The sequence below is a fragment of the Mastomys coucha genome, unplaced genomic scaffold (genome assembly GCF_008632895.1).
Source record: "Mastomys coucha isolate ucsf_1 unplaced genomic scaffold, UCSF_Mcou_1 pScaffold21, whole genome shotgun sequence".
Classification (NCBI taxonomy): domain Eukaryota; kingdom Metazoa; phylum Chordata; class Mammalia; order Rodentia; family Muridae; genus Mastomys; species Mastomys coucha.
Window position 1 is genome coordinate 20,857,279 of NW_022196904.1, and position 15,751 is coordinate 20,873,029.

General features: G+C 48.2%; 1 protein-coding gene across 1 annotated transcript in view; it reads right to left on the minus strand.

Annotated features, from left to right (window-relative positions):
• Sptbn4 (spectrin beta, non-erythrocytic 4) overlaps positions 1 to 14,960 on the minus strand; it is a 95,734-nt gene extending 80,774 nt beyond the window's left edge. Inside the window, exons 1-4 of the mRNA XM_031385834.1 lie at positions 14,668 to 14,960; positions 10,888 to 11,074; positions 1,978 to 2,129; positions 815 to 988 (exon numbers count right to left, since the gene is read on the minus strand). Coding sequence (XP_031241694.1) covers positions 815 to 988; positions 1,978 to 2,129; positions 10,888 to 11,074; positions 14,668 to 14,796 — 642 coding nt within the window. The 5' untranslated portion in view covers positions 14,797 to 14,960. The remainder of the gene's footprint in view (positions 1 to 814; positions 989 to 1,977; positions 2,130 to 10,887; positions 11,075 to 14,667) is intronic.
• Between the last annotated feature and the right edge of the window lie 791 nt (positions 14,961 to 15,751).

The following is a 15,751-nucleotide window of genomic DNA, read 5'->3' on the forward strand; positions in this document are numbered from 1 at the left end:
AAAAGATTGCCCGATCTGAGCCAAAGCCTATCATGCTGCTGTGTGTAGAAATTCATGCTGCTGTGTGTAGAAATGAATGCCTGGACCCCAGCTCTCAGGAGGCTGAGGTCTCAAGGGTCACAAGAGTCGGAAGCGATCCCATGATCCTATCTCAAAACTCAAAACAACAACAAACAAAAGCTGGGCGGTGGAGGCACTCGCGAGAGGCAGAGGCAGGCAGATTTCTGAGTTCAAGGTCAGCCTGGTCTACAGAGTGCGTTCCAGGACAGCCAGGGCTACACAGAGAGACCCTGTCTCGAAAAACAAAAACAACAGCAACAACAAAAGTTTGGGCTGCTAAAATGGTGTATCAGGCAGAGGCACCTGCTGTTAAGCCTGAGGACCCCAAGAGTTCAATCCTCCAAACCTATACTGTGGGAGGATAGAACTGAATCCTGAAAGTCGTCCTTTGACATCCACATGAGTGCTCTAGCATACATACATGCACTCCCTTTCCCCCCATACCCCCCCCCATGTAATCTTTAAAACCCACCCTTTTCCTCATTGGTAAAGTGAGCCAACTAATTCTACATAATTTAAGGGTTCTGTGTGTATTAAATGTCAGCGTTTAGAATAGTGCGGAAGTGTAAACAGTGTAGATAGGGTTACAGCAGTGAAGGAGATCACAATTATATTTTAACATCCCCACCACCTGCTTACAGAGTTCCTGGAACATGGGAGGAAAATCTGAGGGAGGAAGGAGTGAGTGGAGGGGGCGCCCTCCTAATGCCTCCCGCAGTGGGCAGCGGGCTGTGCAGGGGTTATCGGGGGTCACCTGGAAGCGCAGGATGATGGTCCAGACCAGCCCCAGCGTCAGTCGGTGATTCCCATCCACGATGTCATGTGACCCCACGTTCTCCAGGTGCACTCGCTGCTCCTTCAGGAACTGCAGAGCCTTGTCCACGTTCTCCAGTGAGTGGATCCGCATGCGGCCGCGAGTGGGCCTCGGCTAGGGCAGCAGGGGCATTGAGTGATGGGACCTGGCCAAGAGCAAGGAGCCCTCGGCTCTGCCTCTCTCACGGCCAAGGCCACACCCCTTTAATCTCATCCAAGACTCAGGACCCATCTCCGTGCGTTCAGGACCAGCCTGAGCTACAGAGTAAATGCCAAGCTAGCCCGAGCTGCAGGGTAAAATATAGTCTCACATTTCCCCTCCCTCCATGAGCCCTTATTTTCACTACTTGTTCTTTCAAGGGCGATCTCTTCCCTATTTACTCAAGCTCTTTACTTGGCCACGCCCATCATCGTGAAGCCCCGCCCTTCCCTCCGGGCCTACTATAGTACAGGTCCTCTTTCTTGCTAGTAGCTCAGTTCCTGACACTGGGCCTTATTCCTACCTAGCTGTGCCTTTCACGACTCCGGGAGTTCTGAGTTCTCATCCTTCAGTGACTCGCTGCCCCAACATAATTACACTGTTTGAGACGTGGTGCGTCAGACCCAAAATCATAGCCCCAGCCCAAACAAGACGATCTCGTACAATAGTGCCTTTGCCCCGAGACACCCATGACCTAACCCTACCAACCTAGACTGCCCCACAGCTGCAATTCCCTGCATCACTCCATCAACTAACTCCCCGCATCCAAGTTCTTCCTGCATACAGGCACGCCCCTTGCCACCCCCTAACCTAGCTGGCCCTTCTAAACTCATCTCCACACTGCCAGCTCCACCCCTCCCTAGCCCTCCCTAACCCTCCCACCGACCATCTTCTCCCTCTAGAACCCCGCCCCTCCAAGAGACACACCCTTCATCCTGCCCCTGCATGAGTCCCACCTCTTCCAAGAAGCCCCGCCTCTCCATTGGGGCTCTACCTCCTCTGTAAGAGCCCTCCTCTTCAACTAGACTCCGCCCCCACAAAACTGAATAAGGGGACCTCTCTTTCTCTCCCTCCGCCAGAGCCCAGATTAGCCCTTATTCCCTCCGCCATCAAGGCCTTCTCACCAGCTGCTCCCCAGACAGCACTTCCAGGAGCCGGGTGAGCACAAACCCATCCCGAAGATCTGCATACAGGTCTCCAATATGGCAGCCTACGCGGGCGAGGTGCGAATTCACCCACTTGGTGAAGGTTTTCTTCTGCACAGCCTCTCGCTCATCTAGAAGAAACAAAGACTGAGCCTAGCCTTCTCAGGAGTCCCTCATCTGCTTCTAGGGTCCCACCACCACCCTCCACTCTTCTGCTGGCCCAAGACTTGGCCCAGGTACCTCCTCCTGCCGGGATGCCTCCCACTACCTGATGCTCCATGCCTAGTGACCTGTCCTTTCCAGTTTTCCTAAGATACCATTCCCACAGGAAACCTTCCTAGCTTGGTGTGTCACTCATTCATCCTTGCAGTATTTGAGTAACAACTCTACTGGTATCTTAGTGGCACAGAAGTCTCACTAGTAAGTGAAGCCGGTACACACATGGACATGGTGGAGCCTGGCTGGGGTTAAGGATGAGGACGGTCAGAAAGAGAACTGCATTCTAGGGCTTTCATTGGCCCTGTATGGAGGGTCCATCAAAGAGGGCAAGAAGGACAGAGACTCAGCAAGATTGGAGAAGGGACCCAGGAAAGCAGGGATGAGGCTTGACCAAGGCAGAAGCTGTAAAAGCCAGGAGGGGAAGACATATTGGGGAGTTGTTTGGGGTTCAAAATAAGACGGCAGAGATTGGAGACTTAGCTCAGGGGTAGAGCGTTTGCCAAGTCAATACAAAGAAAAAAAACACAGTGGCAGCTGACTGCTGTAGGAGATGGAGGAGGAGGCACAGGCCACGAGGCCCCTGAAGACAGGAATGTTCAAAGCCACCACTTCATCAAGCTCCCAAGTCCCTGGATGCACAGGGGAGAAAGGCCACTTTTTGCTTCACTTGCTCACAGCAAAATCTTTAAGGATCTATCCTCACATGCGTGCTGCGCGCGCGCACGCGCGCGCGCGCGCGTGTGTGTATGTGTGTGTGTGTGTGTGTGTGTGGTACACATGCGTGGTATGATTCTAGCTAACTATCTCCCTCCTTATTTTAAGTTTATTTTAAAAATAAGACTCTTTTTGGTTATTTTGTATTTATTTATGTGAATACACTATAGCTGTCTTCAGACACTATTTTAACTGTTTTTAAACATATTTTTTAATGAGCAGAGAATATATTATGGATCAGAGGACAAGTTCTTTCCACTGTGTGTCTGGGGATCAAAATCAGGTCATGTGGCTTTTGGAGCAAGCACTATTACCTACGAAACATTTCTCCACCCCTCTTCTTGTGCCTTCCCTCCATTCCTTCTATCTTCCTTTTTTGGGGGACAGAGGGGAAACCATGAGTGCTGGGATGGGCATGCCATACCATGCTGGAGAACCCATAGGCAACCTGTACCAGTCAGAACTTTTCCTCCATGAAGTGAGATTTGAATCCCAGAGATTGAACTCGGGTTTGCACCACACGCCCGACCACTGAGCAGTCTCTTTGCCCTTATTTTCTTTCTCTCTTTCTTCCTTCCTTCCTTCCTTCCTTCCTTTCTTTCTTTCTTTCTTTCTTCCCCTCCCCACCCCCTTTTTTTTGTTACATATACTCCAGACTGGCTTTGAACTTGCCTTGAGGCTAGCCTTAAATTCTCACTCCTCACACATCTCAAATCCAGGAATGACAAGCATGAACACTATGCCTAGATGTTTTTCTTTTTCTTCATGTAGCATCTTATAATATGAGCTATACTTCAAATATCTTACATTCACTGATTTATTCACTTATTGACACAGGTTCTTACTTTATAGCATGGGCTGGTCTTGAACTTACCATCCTTCTGCCTCAGACTTTCCAGACCAGGACCACAAGCATGGACCACTATGCCTAGCTTAAAAATAAAAGGCTTTAAAACTTGAATTTGCAGGCTGGTATGGTGGCCTGTTCCTGTACCACAATGTGGGAAACGGGTTAGAAGTTCAAGGCCAGACTTGGCTGTGAAAGATAGTTTCAGCCTTGCCCTATCAACCAAAAAGCAGTGGCCTTTGATCCCAGCTCTTGGGAGGCAGAGGCAGGTGGATCTCTATGAGTTACAGACCAGCCTGGGATATATAGAGAGACTGTCTCAAAACAAGCAAACAAACAAAACAATATAAATGAATTAATTAAGTGGAACAGGAAAACAATGTGATCTAATAAAATGTATACTCTAATGTAATTCTTGTTTCTGGAATTTTCCACTTGGTATTCTGAATCATGGACACCAAGAAAGAGAAGCATCAAAAACAGTGAGAGCATGATACAATTAGGCATGGAGTTCCCGAGTAATACAGTAACTATGCAGAATATCTGCATAGTTTTTAAAATTAATTATTTTTCAACTTGATGCATACAACTGCTTTGGCTACACGTGTACCATGTGCATATCCGGTGCCTTCAGAGATCAAAAAAAAGGAGTAGGTCTCATGGAACTGGAGTTATAGACAGTTATAAGCTGTCATATGGATGTTGGGAATCAAATCCAGGCCCTCAGAAAGGGCAACCAAGGCTCTTAACCGGAGAACCACATCCCTGTGTTTGGTTTTCTGAGACAACGTCTCACTCTGAGACCAATACTGCCCTTCAATTCAAGGAAGTCCTCTTGCCCTGCTTCCCAAGTGCCCTGTGCTCATTATAAAGACAATGATTGATCACTTCCTGTTTGTTCCATCGTTTTACGTTCCAGTAAATCTGTATCTCATAACTAAAAGCCTAAAAAAAGGAAATTGGCTTTCCTATTCCTTCCCCAACCTCTACAAGATAGAAGGCCACGGGCCGCAGAGCACAGGACAGGAAGGAATTCACTGAGTGTCCTCTGGAGTCTTGCCGGCATGGGCTGCTCTCTTCGGGGCTATCCAGAAGGGAAGAACCCTTTGCAGCATGTGCAGTTGGCTCTGCTTGTTACAGCAGCTTAGCATATGTGGTTACATCCCCAAGTAATATTAGCCACAATTTAAAGTTTCCTGACTGTTGAGAAAAATAAAATGTATTTGCAATCTATTTCCTTTTTCCACCCTTGAAACCTGCCAATAATCACCTTTTATCCTAAAACAAACTTTCTTTTTCTTTTAATAGTACTGGAGATTGAATTTAAGGCCCAAATTTGCTAGGCAGAGGCTCTACCACTGAGCCACGCCCCCAGCCCCTCACTGGGGGATCCTAGGCAGGGGCTCTACCACTGAGCCACACCCCAGCCCCTCACTGGGGGATCCTAGGCAGGGGCTCTACCATTGAGCCACACCCCAGCCTTCTTTTTATTTTGTATTTTGAAACGGTCACAATAAGTTGTGCAGATTGACTTTGAACTAATTTTGCCACCCAGGCAAGGTCTGAGCTTCTCGTGCTCCATCCTTAACTTCCCGAAGCTGTTATTGCAGGCACTACTACTCCCTCATCGAAGATGTTTTTCTTCTCGCTCTGTTGTTGTTATTTGGTTTTGTGTTTGTATGTTTCTTTGTTTGAAAGAGGATCTTACTATGTAGCCCTGGCTGGTCCTGAACTCACAGAGATCTACCTGCCTCTGCCTCCCTGTTGCTGCGATGAGTGGCATGTACCACCACATCCAGCCTGTTTTGTTTTGTTTTCCTCTTTTTTTTGTTTGTTTTGTATTGTTTATAGAGATAGGCTTTCTGTGTATCCTGGAACTCTCTTTGTAGACAAGGCTGGCCTCAAACTTACGGATCTGCCTGCTTCCACCTCCTGAGCACTGGGCCTAAAGGCGTGTGGCACCAGGCCGGCTCTCTTCTTCTTTTTTATGTCTATTTTCATGTGTATGACTGTTTTACCTGCATGCATGAGTATAAGTGCACTGCATGCATGTCTGATGCCCACAGAGGTCAGAAAAGGGCGTCAGATTCCCTGGACCTGGAGTTATAGAAGGTTGTAAGCGAGTATGTGTGATCAGTAATGAGCATGGGCATCTCTCCAGCCTTTTTTTTTTTTTTTTAAAGATTTATTTATTTATTATATGCAAGTACACTGTAGCTGTCTTTGGACGCCCCAGAAGAGGGCGTCAGATCTCATTACGGATGGTTGTGAGCCACCATGTGGTTGCTGGGATTTGAACTCAGGACCTTCAGAAGAGCAGTCAGTGCTCTTAACTGCTGAGCCATCTCTCAAGCCCTCTCCAGCCCATTTGTAACACAGTGTCTCCTATAGCTCAGGACTACCCTAAACTTGCTATGGAGCCAAGGATGGCCTTGAATTCCTGATCCAGGCCTGCACTACCAGACTTCATTCAAAGATTTCATGAGTAAGACTTTAACAAAGTAAACAAGTTGTCTTTGTGAGCCCATACCCATGCTTGGTCAGATCCTACTCTTCCTCTAGCATCTCCCAGCCCTTACATCCCCATGCTTGAAACCTATGTTAAAGGGCTTGAGGGGGAGGGTCAGTCAGAAAGTATTTGCCCCCACACACATGCACACATGCACAATGCACACACACACACACACATACACACACGCATACACACACGCACACGTGCACACACACACACACTCACACATGCACACATGCACACAGACCTGAATTTGATGTATCAGAACCTATGTTTAAAAGTTAGGCCCTTGCTCAGGAGGCAGAGGCAGAGGCAAGGGGATCTCTGAGTCAAAGGCCAGCCTGGTCTACAGGGCTTGCTGGCCAGTCGGTTTAGCCAAATTGACAAGCTCCAGGTTCATCGAGAGGATTCTCTCAAAAAAAATGAAACCAAGAACAAGTTGGGAAGACTTGTAATATCAACCTCTGGCCCCCACCTGTGGATCAAAGTTTTGCTCAGACAGGGTCTCATGGGGACCAGGCTGACCTCAAACTAGCCCAAGATGACCTTAATCTCCTGATCCTCTACTATTCACGTTCTGAGAGTGCTGTGGTGTAGACCCAGGCCTGCCTGTAGTCTTTCTCACAGTCCTGATAGGAATGGAAAATGGTTTTAAAAAGAAAACAAAACAAAACAAAACAAAGAAAGGGGACCATTTCCATTAAATCAGTTATGCACTGCCATAGCTTGATTCTGAAGCATCTCCTAGCTTTTAACACGGGCTCCCAGTTAGTGGACTTTTGTTTGGTTGGTTGGTTTTGGTTTTTTGAGACAGGGTTTCTCTGTGTAGCCCTGGCTGTCCTGGAACTCACTCTGTAGACCAGGCTAGCCTCAAACTCAGAAATCAGCCTGCCTCTGCCTCCCAGGCGCTGGGATTAAAGGCGTGTGCCACCACTGCCCAGCTTCCTTCCTTTTATTTTTTTGTTTTCTTTTGTTTTGTGTTTTGTTTGGTTTGGTTTGGTTTGTTTGTTTTCTTGTTGTTTTTAATGGTTCTCTTTTGGAGGCTATGGGATCAGGCTAGTATAAATAGGTGATGATGTGTGGAGTGGAAGGTTAACTAGCTCCTATTTACTTCATCTGTTTCTGATCTATCAAGATGTAAAGAGCCCCTGCCACAAACTTCACTACAGCGTCCCTACCTCTATGAACTAAAACTTTGGAAAGAGTGTGTGCCCTTAAGTCGTCTGTATTTGGTGTTTCAGCCACAGAAACCCAAAAGTAAGAAACACATACACTCTATCATACAAGAAGCTTACCCCCAGCAGTGGATACTGGCCACCCAGAAATGTGTGTGCCCCACCCAAAAACTGTGCTATAAGTTCACAGAATCACCATTTGCAACAGTCCCAACCCAAAGCCACTCAAAAGCACAGCAACAGGTGAATAGGTAGGCTGTGGTATGCCTACATTGTGGAATATTAGACGGCCAGGAATGGGACTGTGAGTATAGGGCATCATGGCTGAAACTCGCATGCTTCATACTGAGTGAATAAGCCAAAGGCATAAGAAAGGGCAGGGCGAGAGGCACAGTGATAAATGTCTGTCATCCTAGTAGTCGGGAAGCTGAGCAGAAACACTGAGAGCTTGAGACCAGCCTAAGCCACAAAGCAAGACACTGTCATTAGCATATGGTGACACACGTCTGCAATCCCAGTACTCGGGAGGCTGAGGTGGGATATAAATGAGACCTTGTCTTAATAATAATAATAACAACAACAACAATAATATTTTTTTTTAAAAAAAGAAAAGAGAGGAAAGGAAACAGAGCTAGTGAGATTGCTCAGTGGGTAAAGGCATTTGCTTGTGCAAGTCTAGTGACCTGAGTTCAATCCCTAGGATCCAGTTAAAAGTAGAAGGACAGACTGACTCCACAGAGTTGTCGTCTAAGTTCCACATGCCATGCATGCTATGGCAAGAACACCTACGCATGTATCTCATGCTCACACACAATGCACAACAAGCAGAAAACAATGGTTGGAGAGATGGCTTAGTGGTTGAGACTGTTTGCTTACACAATACCAGGACCTGAAGTTTGGATGCCAGCATGTACATAACGAGCCAGGGAGGGGGCCTGTGACCCCAGCTCTGAGATGACCAGAAACGGCAGGATTACTAGAGTTTTTGGCTTCAAGTCTAGCTCAGAAAAATCATAAGTCCAGGATCAAGGAGACAGGTTTCCTCAAAGGCGATAGAGGAGGACATACAGATGCCTTCTTCTGGTCTCTGGGGGTACTGCATACACACTGCTAACAAACATGTACACACATGAACTTGTTTTGTTTGGGGTGGGAGGTTATTGGTTTTTTTTTGTTTTGTTTGAGACAGGGTTTCCCTGTGTAGCCCTGGCTGTCCTGGAACTCTCTCTCTATAGACCAGGCTGGCCTCCAACTCAGAGACCTGCTTGCCTGTGTCTCTGAGTGCTGGAATTAAAAGTGTGAGCCACTACCACCTAGTACACATAAACTTTTTTATATTTAAAATTAAAATACGGGCTGGAGAGATGGCTCAGTGGTTAAGAGCACTGTCTGCTCTTCCAGAGGTCCTGAGTTCAATTCCCAGCAACCACATGGTGGCTCACAACCATCTATAATGGACCTGATGCCCTCTTCTGGTATCTGAAGACAGCTACAGTATACTCACATACATATAATAAATATATCTTTAAAAAAATACAGTGTTGTAGAAGACTCTCCTGAGAGCAAAACAACCATCGTTCTTTTTTGTTGTTGTTGTTTAAGATTTATTTATTGTTATATGTAAGTACACTGTAGCTGTCTTCAGACACACCAGAAGAGGGCATCAGATACATTACAGAAGGTTGTGAGCCACCATGTGGTTGCTGGGATTTGACCTCAGGACCTTTGGAAGAGCAGTCAGTGCTCTTAACTGCTGACCCATCTCTCCAGCCCCAACAACCAGCATTCTTGGGAGTTGAGCTGTGTCAGATGTGAAAAGGTCAACACAGGTGAACTTGTTGACTGCTGACATCCCTCATAGGAGGGGCAGGGAGCTTCCTGGAACCTCTACCTGATTATCCAGCTGTTCCACACCAAAAAATGAATGCAACTCTGCCCTAATTGCTGCTAGAGAGAGGGGCTAGAGTCTATAGTCCAGGGAAAACTAAGGCAGGGACTTCATCTATATTCGGAAAGCTATCATTCCTGCAGGGTAAAGCCTTTCCACTGGGGGCTTTGGGAAGGCAGCACCCACACTGCTGTGAGTCCCCCCTCACCTATGCTTTGTACACAAGCACATTCACTGGTGCCCGAAGGTGAATGTTGGTGGCAACATACCTTGGCTTGACATTGAGACCTTAGGGGGTGGGGGGACAGATATTGTTTACATCTTCCTACCCGAAGAACATTTAGCAACACACACACACAAACACCCCAAAGTCTTGAACCAGAAAGATGGTTTAGTGTGTAAAGATGCCTGCCACAAACTCAGGTAACCTGATTTCATCTCTGGAATTCACATAATGGAATGCTATCCCACGTGCAGACAGACAAACAGACCGAAACACTAATTAATTAATTAATTAATATAAACACGAGTCTGGAGAGATGGCTCAGTGGTTGAGAGCACACAGCTCCCCTACCAGAGGACCTGGGTTCAGTTCCCAGCCCCGACACCAGGGAGCTTATAAACGCCTGTAATTCCATTCCAAAGAATCCAATGCCTCTGTCCTCTGAGGGCGCTGCACCTACTACATGCGTATACCCACAGGCACCAAACACACACCCGCACATAATTACAAATAATACATTATTTTTTAAACGGAAGCAGCTTTTTAGTCCTAAAATCCAACCATTTGACACTTCAGGGCAAGCTCTATAGCTTGAACAGACAAGGCAGGAGGAATGTTACCAATTTCTGGGCTGTACTGTAAGACCTTGCCTCAAGGAGAGAAAAGCCTCAGGTCTTTGAAAGCATGTAATCAGGAGCAGAGGCAGGCAGTTCCCTGAGTCAGATGGCAATCTTGGTCTGGAACAGCAAGTTCCAGAACAGTCAGAGCTACATAGAGAGATTTTTGTCTTTACAAAATAAAAAAAAAAAAAAAAAAAGCCAAGCAGTGGTGGCTCAGGCCTTTAATCCAGCACTTGGGACGCAGAGGCAGACGGATCTCTCTGAGTTCAAGCCCAGCTTGAACTACAGAGTGAGTTCCAAGACACCCAGGGCTACACAAAGATACCCTGTCTTGAAAAACCAAACCAGCCAAACGAACAAAAACACAACAAAAGTTCTGGAATTGTGCGTTTTGAAAGTTGTAGTCCCGAGTCCCATCTCAGTATTTTAATTTGAATCAGTTAGAATTAAGTAAAATTTGAAGCGTGGCGCACTGGTCACACTTGGAGTGTTCACTAGCCACATAGACGAGCGGCAGCCCCATTAGACACCCCAGATACAAAACAGTCTCATGTCAGTGGGAAGTTCATTGGTAGAGCTAGTCAAGGAACTCCAGTGCTGGGAGCAATTCCTCCGGACTCCCAGCCATCAAGAGAGGTGCCCTCTTGCCGCCCCATGTCCCTCCACCCTCCCAGACCTCTTTTCCAGATACCTGCTAAGGCCTTGATCCGAGAGCACTCGAAGAGCGAAGCAGCAGCGTTGGCGGCTGCCGGAGGCTCCCGATCCCAGCCCCGATCTGGGCTCTCCCAGCGGGCTGAAGGGTTGTTGTTGTTGGAGGCTGCTGGGCCCTCCATGTTGTCCACTTCCCCTGGTACTTGTGCCATTGGGGAAGGCAGGGCCTGGAAGTGAGGAGAGGAAGATTAGCGCAGGGAAACAGCCTGAGCTCAGAGGACCCAGTTCTCAAGGCGAGTGCCCATACATTCTGCTCCCTGGCTCAGTCTGACTAAAAAAGCCAACTGTGATGGGGCAGAGCCTGTCATCCCATAGTTGGGAATCTGAGGCAGGAAGATCTTGAGTTTCAGGCTAGCCTAGGCTACTTGTAGATAAATTTTGTCTCAAAAATAAATAAATAAATAAATAAATAGGGGCTAGGGACACAGCTCGGTGGGTAATGTGCTTTTCTTGGAAGCATAAGGACCTGAATTCAATCCCCAGAACTCACATAAAAAACCAGTGATAGGGTGGTACATGCTTGTAATCCCAGCACTAGGGAAGTGGGAACAGGCAGATCCCTGGGGCTCATTAGCCAGGCAGCCTAGACTAATCTGTGAGCTTCCTGCCAAGAAAAGGGATGTCTCACAAACAATGTGTACATCACCTGAAGGATGACACCCAAGGTCGATCTCTAGCCTTCGAAAACACCTGTACACATGTGCACCTATATACATACAATAGATGATGAGGAGGAGGAGGAGGAAGAGGAGGAGGAGGAGGGGGAGGGGAAGGAGGAGGAAGAGGAGGAGGAGGAGGAGGAGGAGGAGAAGAAGAAGAAGAAGAAGAAGAAGAAGAAGAAGAAGAAGAAGAAGAAGAAGAAGAAGAAGAAGAAGAAGAAGAAGAAGAAGAAACAGTCAGACTAGGCATGGTGGCACACACTTTTAATCCCAGCCACTCAGAAAGCAGAGGCAGGCAAATCTTTGTGAGTTGGAGGCCAGCCTGACATACATAGCAAGTTTCAGGCTAACTAGGACCATATATTGAGACCTCAGTTATCATCACCATCATCACCACCACCTGGGACTGTCAGTAAAATGCCTACAGCACAAATATGAGGCCCTGAGTTCAGATCCCCGGCACCCATGTAAAAAGTGGGGCACAGTGGTGTGCATCTGTCAAGATAGCCAGTAGTGACCAGGACGGAGACACATGGGTCCTAGGAGCTCACTGTCCAGTCAGTCTAGCCAGCCAGTGAGGCGGGTCCTGGGAGAGACCCTATCTTTAAAAATAAATAAGCTGGAGAGTGAGAGAGGAAGACACCCAGCTGTAGATGTCTGGCTTTCATGCACACACACACACACACACACACACACACACACACTCAAGCTGAGCCTGGTGGATGATGTCCTTAATCCCAGCTCAATACTTGGGAGGTAGAGGCGGGAGGATAAGGATGAGTACAAGCCTCAACTACACAGCAAGTTCAACACCCACCTAGGCCACAGGAGACCCTGTTTCTTTTTTCTTTCTCACCCCCTGCCAGAGTTTCTCTGTGCAGCCCTGGCTGTTCTGGAACTCACTATGTAGGTCAGGCTGGCCTTGAACTCACAGAAATCTACCTGCCTCTGCCTCCTGAGTGTTCTTTCAAAGTTAAGAAGACTTTATTGCTTTTACAGAGGACCCAAGCACCCACATGGTAGCTCAAAACTCTAATTTCAGTGAGCTCCTGCACACACATGGTTCACATAAACTCAAGCAAGCAAGCACATGCAACATAAAAAATATATCATAGATCATTAATTACTATTACTAAATGATGAATAAATCTTTTTTTAAAAAAATATTAAGCCACTAAACTAACAACAGTTAGCCTGGCTGCTTCAGAGAGCAGCTGTAATGAACCCAAGTTAAAGCCTGCTACAGTTCACCAAACAGTCACTGTATTCTTTGGTGAACACTAACGCAGAACTTCACAGAGCTCCTCAATGCAGCAGTAATGACAAGAGTGAACATAGCTGAGCCCTTGCTTTGCTCAGGATTTTTATATGCATTCATGTATTTAATTCCTTAGTGATCAGTTATCATTGGCCCATTTTACAGAAGTGAACACTGAGGCATGGAGGAAATCACTTGCATGAGTTATACAGCTAATTCAGCATCCGGGACTCAAACTGAGCTTATTAATGTCCTCAAATATTCACCCCTGTAGTCACCAACCTTTGCTGTGTAACCCTTTTGTTCTCCAATGTCTTAGGGAAAAAAGGTCTATGGGTGCCTAGGGATATGTCTTTCTCTTTGACGCTGGCTTCTACCATGTGGCTTGCTTTGACCAGCAGAGTTGAGTGGGAGGAACTGGCTGGCTAGTCCTGAGCCTTAATAAAAAAGATTGCTTGGGCTAAATGATGCTAGACTAGAGTAGGTCTAGGACCACAAACTCTCTAGCCAAAGCCGCTAATGATGCCCCCTCCCCCATTGTTGCTATGACATCCATAAAACTTGAGTATGCCCAGCTGAGACCTGAAGCACTGAACAATCAGGTCTAGCCTAAATTATTAAACTCTTGACTTTACAGCTAAGTTAAATGCTTAGCGTTTTAAGACGGTGAGTTGGGAGGGATGATTTGTTATGCACCATTCCCGTAACAATAGCTACCTGATGTATTATTGTCTGCCTCTAGAACCCTGATACATCCTAAATACCTATTTTAGGGGGTAGGAGACATCAAGTACGTCTCCAACACAACCCCCACATACACATCCCAGTCCTACTTCAAAGAATGTGAAAATAGAATAATATCCTTCTATTCAAAAGACCCAGACAGCTTCAAACTCAGGAGAGTTTAAGATGCCACGTAGGTGGTAAATCGTGGCCAACGGTAGCGGAGATTATTCCTTTAGGTGGGCACACTAGAACCACCGCTCTTCTCTTCTTTCATAGAAAGCTGTGACCTCATGGCTACCTACGACTACCTGTGTGACCTCAGCCAAGTCACTTGCCCTGTCTGGTCTTCATCTGTGAAAACCCTATGGGTGTCTGGAGATGAAATGAGTTGCTCACTCAGCAACCATGGGATCTGGAACACGCCAAGCCTCTCAGTACATAGCTCTCCTTATTCTTTTCTTCTTGTAGTGTCTGGAATTCCATCCAGAGCCTCACACTTCCATGTGCTCCACCACTGACACACACAGCCAGCCAGCTCTGAGTTTTCCCTCTTTGGTCTCCTATCTTAGCAAGTCTGGGGGTCTGGTCAAGAATCAAAAAGGAGATGGGTTCAATGCTTTATTCTGGCGGTGTGGAACTCGGTCTCTCGGTGCTTTGATTTCCTTCCCTATTAATGGGTGGTCACAACTGTTTCCCCAATGGAGGATACTTGGGCCAGAGGAGGCGCTTGGCACTTGGCGAGCTCTCTGCTGGGCCCAGCTTGCAGCTCTGGCCTTTCCGGGGTGCATAGGAAAAGGGGTCCTGCCGGCTGCAGCATGGGCCGGTGGGGAGCTGAGCCGCGAGTGGGATCCGAGGCTTTAACCCTTCCAAAGCCGCGCCTCTCTGCCCCTGTGGTCCAGTCACCGTGCGGAGGAGGGGGGCCTGGGAAGGACAAGGCCTTGGGGTGACCCACGCCTGGTTCAGAGGCTGAGCTAGGTGGGGGTGAGGGGTTCGTTGGATCGCAAGCCTCCATCTGGCTAAACAGACCCGGGGGCTCAGGTCCGCCAGCTTGCGGGGGAGGATGCTGGGCCAGGTGGGGAGATGCTGGGGAGGGGCCGCCGTCCGCACCGCCGCTCACCTGGGCGCCGGCCGCCGATGCGGTCCCGGATGCTCGCCGCGCAGCACCGCCCTCCCTGCGGGCATTCGTCGCCGGGCCGGGCCCGGCTCTGTTCGGCCCCGCCGGCCCGCCGCTCGGCCAGATCCGCATGCGCCGCCGCCGCCGCCGCGCCTCCCCCCACGCGCCGCAGCCGCTCCGCACGCCCCCGGGACCCCTCCCGCACGCCGCCCCGCCGCCCGCGCTGTCACACACCGGGCCACGCGTGCGATGCACAGCCGCGCTCGCGAGCGCTCGAGGCAGCGTCACACACTCCCACACTGCCACTCACACACCGGGCCCCTGGCAACGTCACACACACTCTCTCCACATGCACACTCTCACGGTGTCACTCCTTCGTACGGGGTCAGTCAGGGTCAAACCTTGGAACCTGTCTGTCACACGCAGTCATTGGCAATGTTGTCCTCTCTGGAATGTGTCCTGCAGGATCATTCACTGTGACACGCTCAGAGATATAGCCACCACTAACAGTGACACTCAGATATCACCAATAGTGTCGTATGTAGTCACTAACACAGTAAATAGTGCCCTTGCAGGGTCGTACATTAATAACTCAAATACAGACACCACCACAATAAGGGTCACATGAAGTCACTTGAACAGTGTCCCAGGATGGAATAGTGCTCTGCAGGACCACACACTGTGACACACTCACATACAGCCACCCCCACCAATGATACATACAGTCACGCAGGTCACACACCTCCAAGGTATCACAGAGTGTCTATGCTCACACAACACAAAGTTCACAACTGCATAGTCTTACACGCTTAAAGTGTCACTCCAGTCGCCTAGGCCCAAAAGATGACACACCCTGTGTTGCTGCACACCCATACATCAGAGCCTCAAACAAGACACAAAAAGAATCTCAGTAAATGTCACACACAGCCACACATAAATGGGATCATATGATCTATCACACACCCATGTGGCGTCCCAAACCTTCCCAAGCCTAAAGTATCACACTCCATTACAGCTTACCTCACAACTACCTCACACTCATACCCTATCACACAGGCTGAGGACCCCTCACAGCATCACCCCTCGG